This window comes from Mastomys coucha, unplaced genomic scaffold (genome assembly GCF_008632895.1).
Source record: "Mastomys coucha isolate ucsf_1 unplaced genomic scaffold, UCSF_Mcou_1 pScaffold22, whole genome shotgun sequence".
Lineage (NCBI taxonomy): Eukaryota > Metazoa > Chordata > Mammalia > Rodentia > Muridae > Mastomys > Mastomys coucha.
In genome coordinates, this window is record NW_022196905.1 from 130192514 (window position 1) to 130192999 (window position 486).

Sequence of the window (486 nt, forward strand, 5' to 3'; positions counted from 1 at the left end):
TGGCCTTTTCTGCACTACCAGGAAGCTGGGCATGGTATTTCCACTGTAATCCATTGTATTCCATGGTATTTCCACTCTGCCCTCTCTCTGCCTCCAGATCAGGGATGTGACAAGACCCACTCTCGGGTGACCCTACAGGAATGGAATGACCCACTGGACCATGACCTTGAGGCTCAGCTCATCTACAGGCACCTGCTAGTTGTGGAGCCTGCTCTTAGGTGAGGAGGATCAAGGAGAGGCACCTGCATACTCCTATGCCCAGGGGCTGCAACTGGGATTGCAGCAGAGGGTTGCTAAGTAACAGCTGGCCTCTGTCTTGTCTTGTCTTGCTTGTTTGCCTCTTATTCGGTGTTTGTTTTTCTGCCTTAGATTTACTTTTATCCAAGTGCAGTGTACATACATTTGACCCTAGCACTGGGGAGGTGGGGGAAGGAGGAGAGGGCTGAGGCAGAGGATTTCTATGAGTTGGAGGTCAACCTAATTTAC

General features: G+C 50.6%; 1 protein-coding gene across 1 annotated transcript in view; it reads left to right on the forward strand.

Moving 5' to 3' along the window:
* LOC116104677 (ras GTPase-activating protein 4-like) overlaps window positions 1-486 on the forward strand; it is a 36811-nt gene that overhangs the window by 28331 nt on the left and 7994 nt on the right. The window contains exon 10 of the mRNA XM_031391170.1: window positions 98-218. Coding sequence (XP_031247030.1) covers window positions 98-218 — 121 coding nt within the window. The remainder of the gene's footprint in view (window positions 1-97; window positions 219-486) is intronic.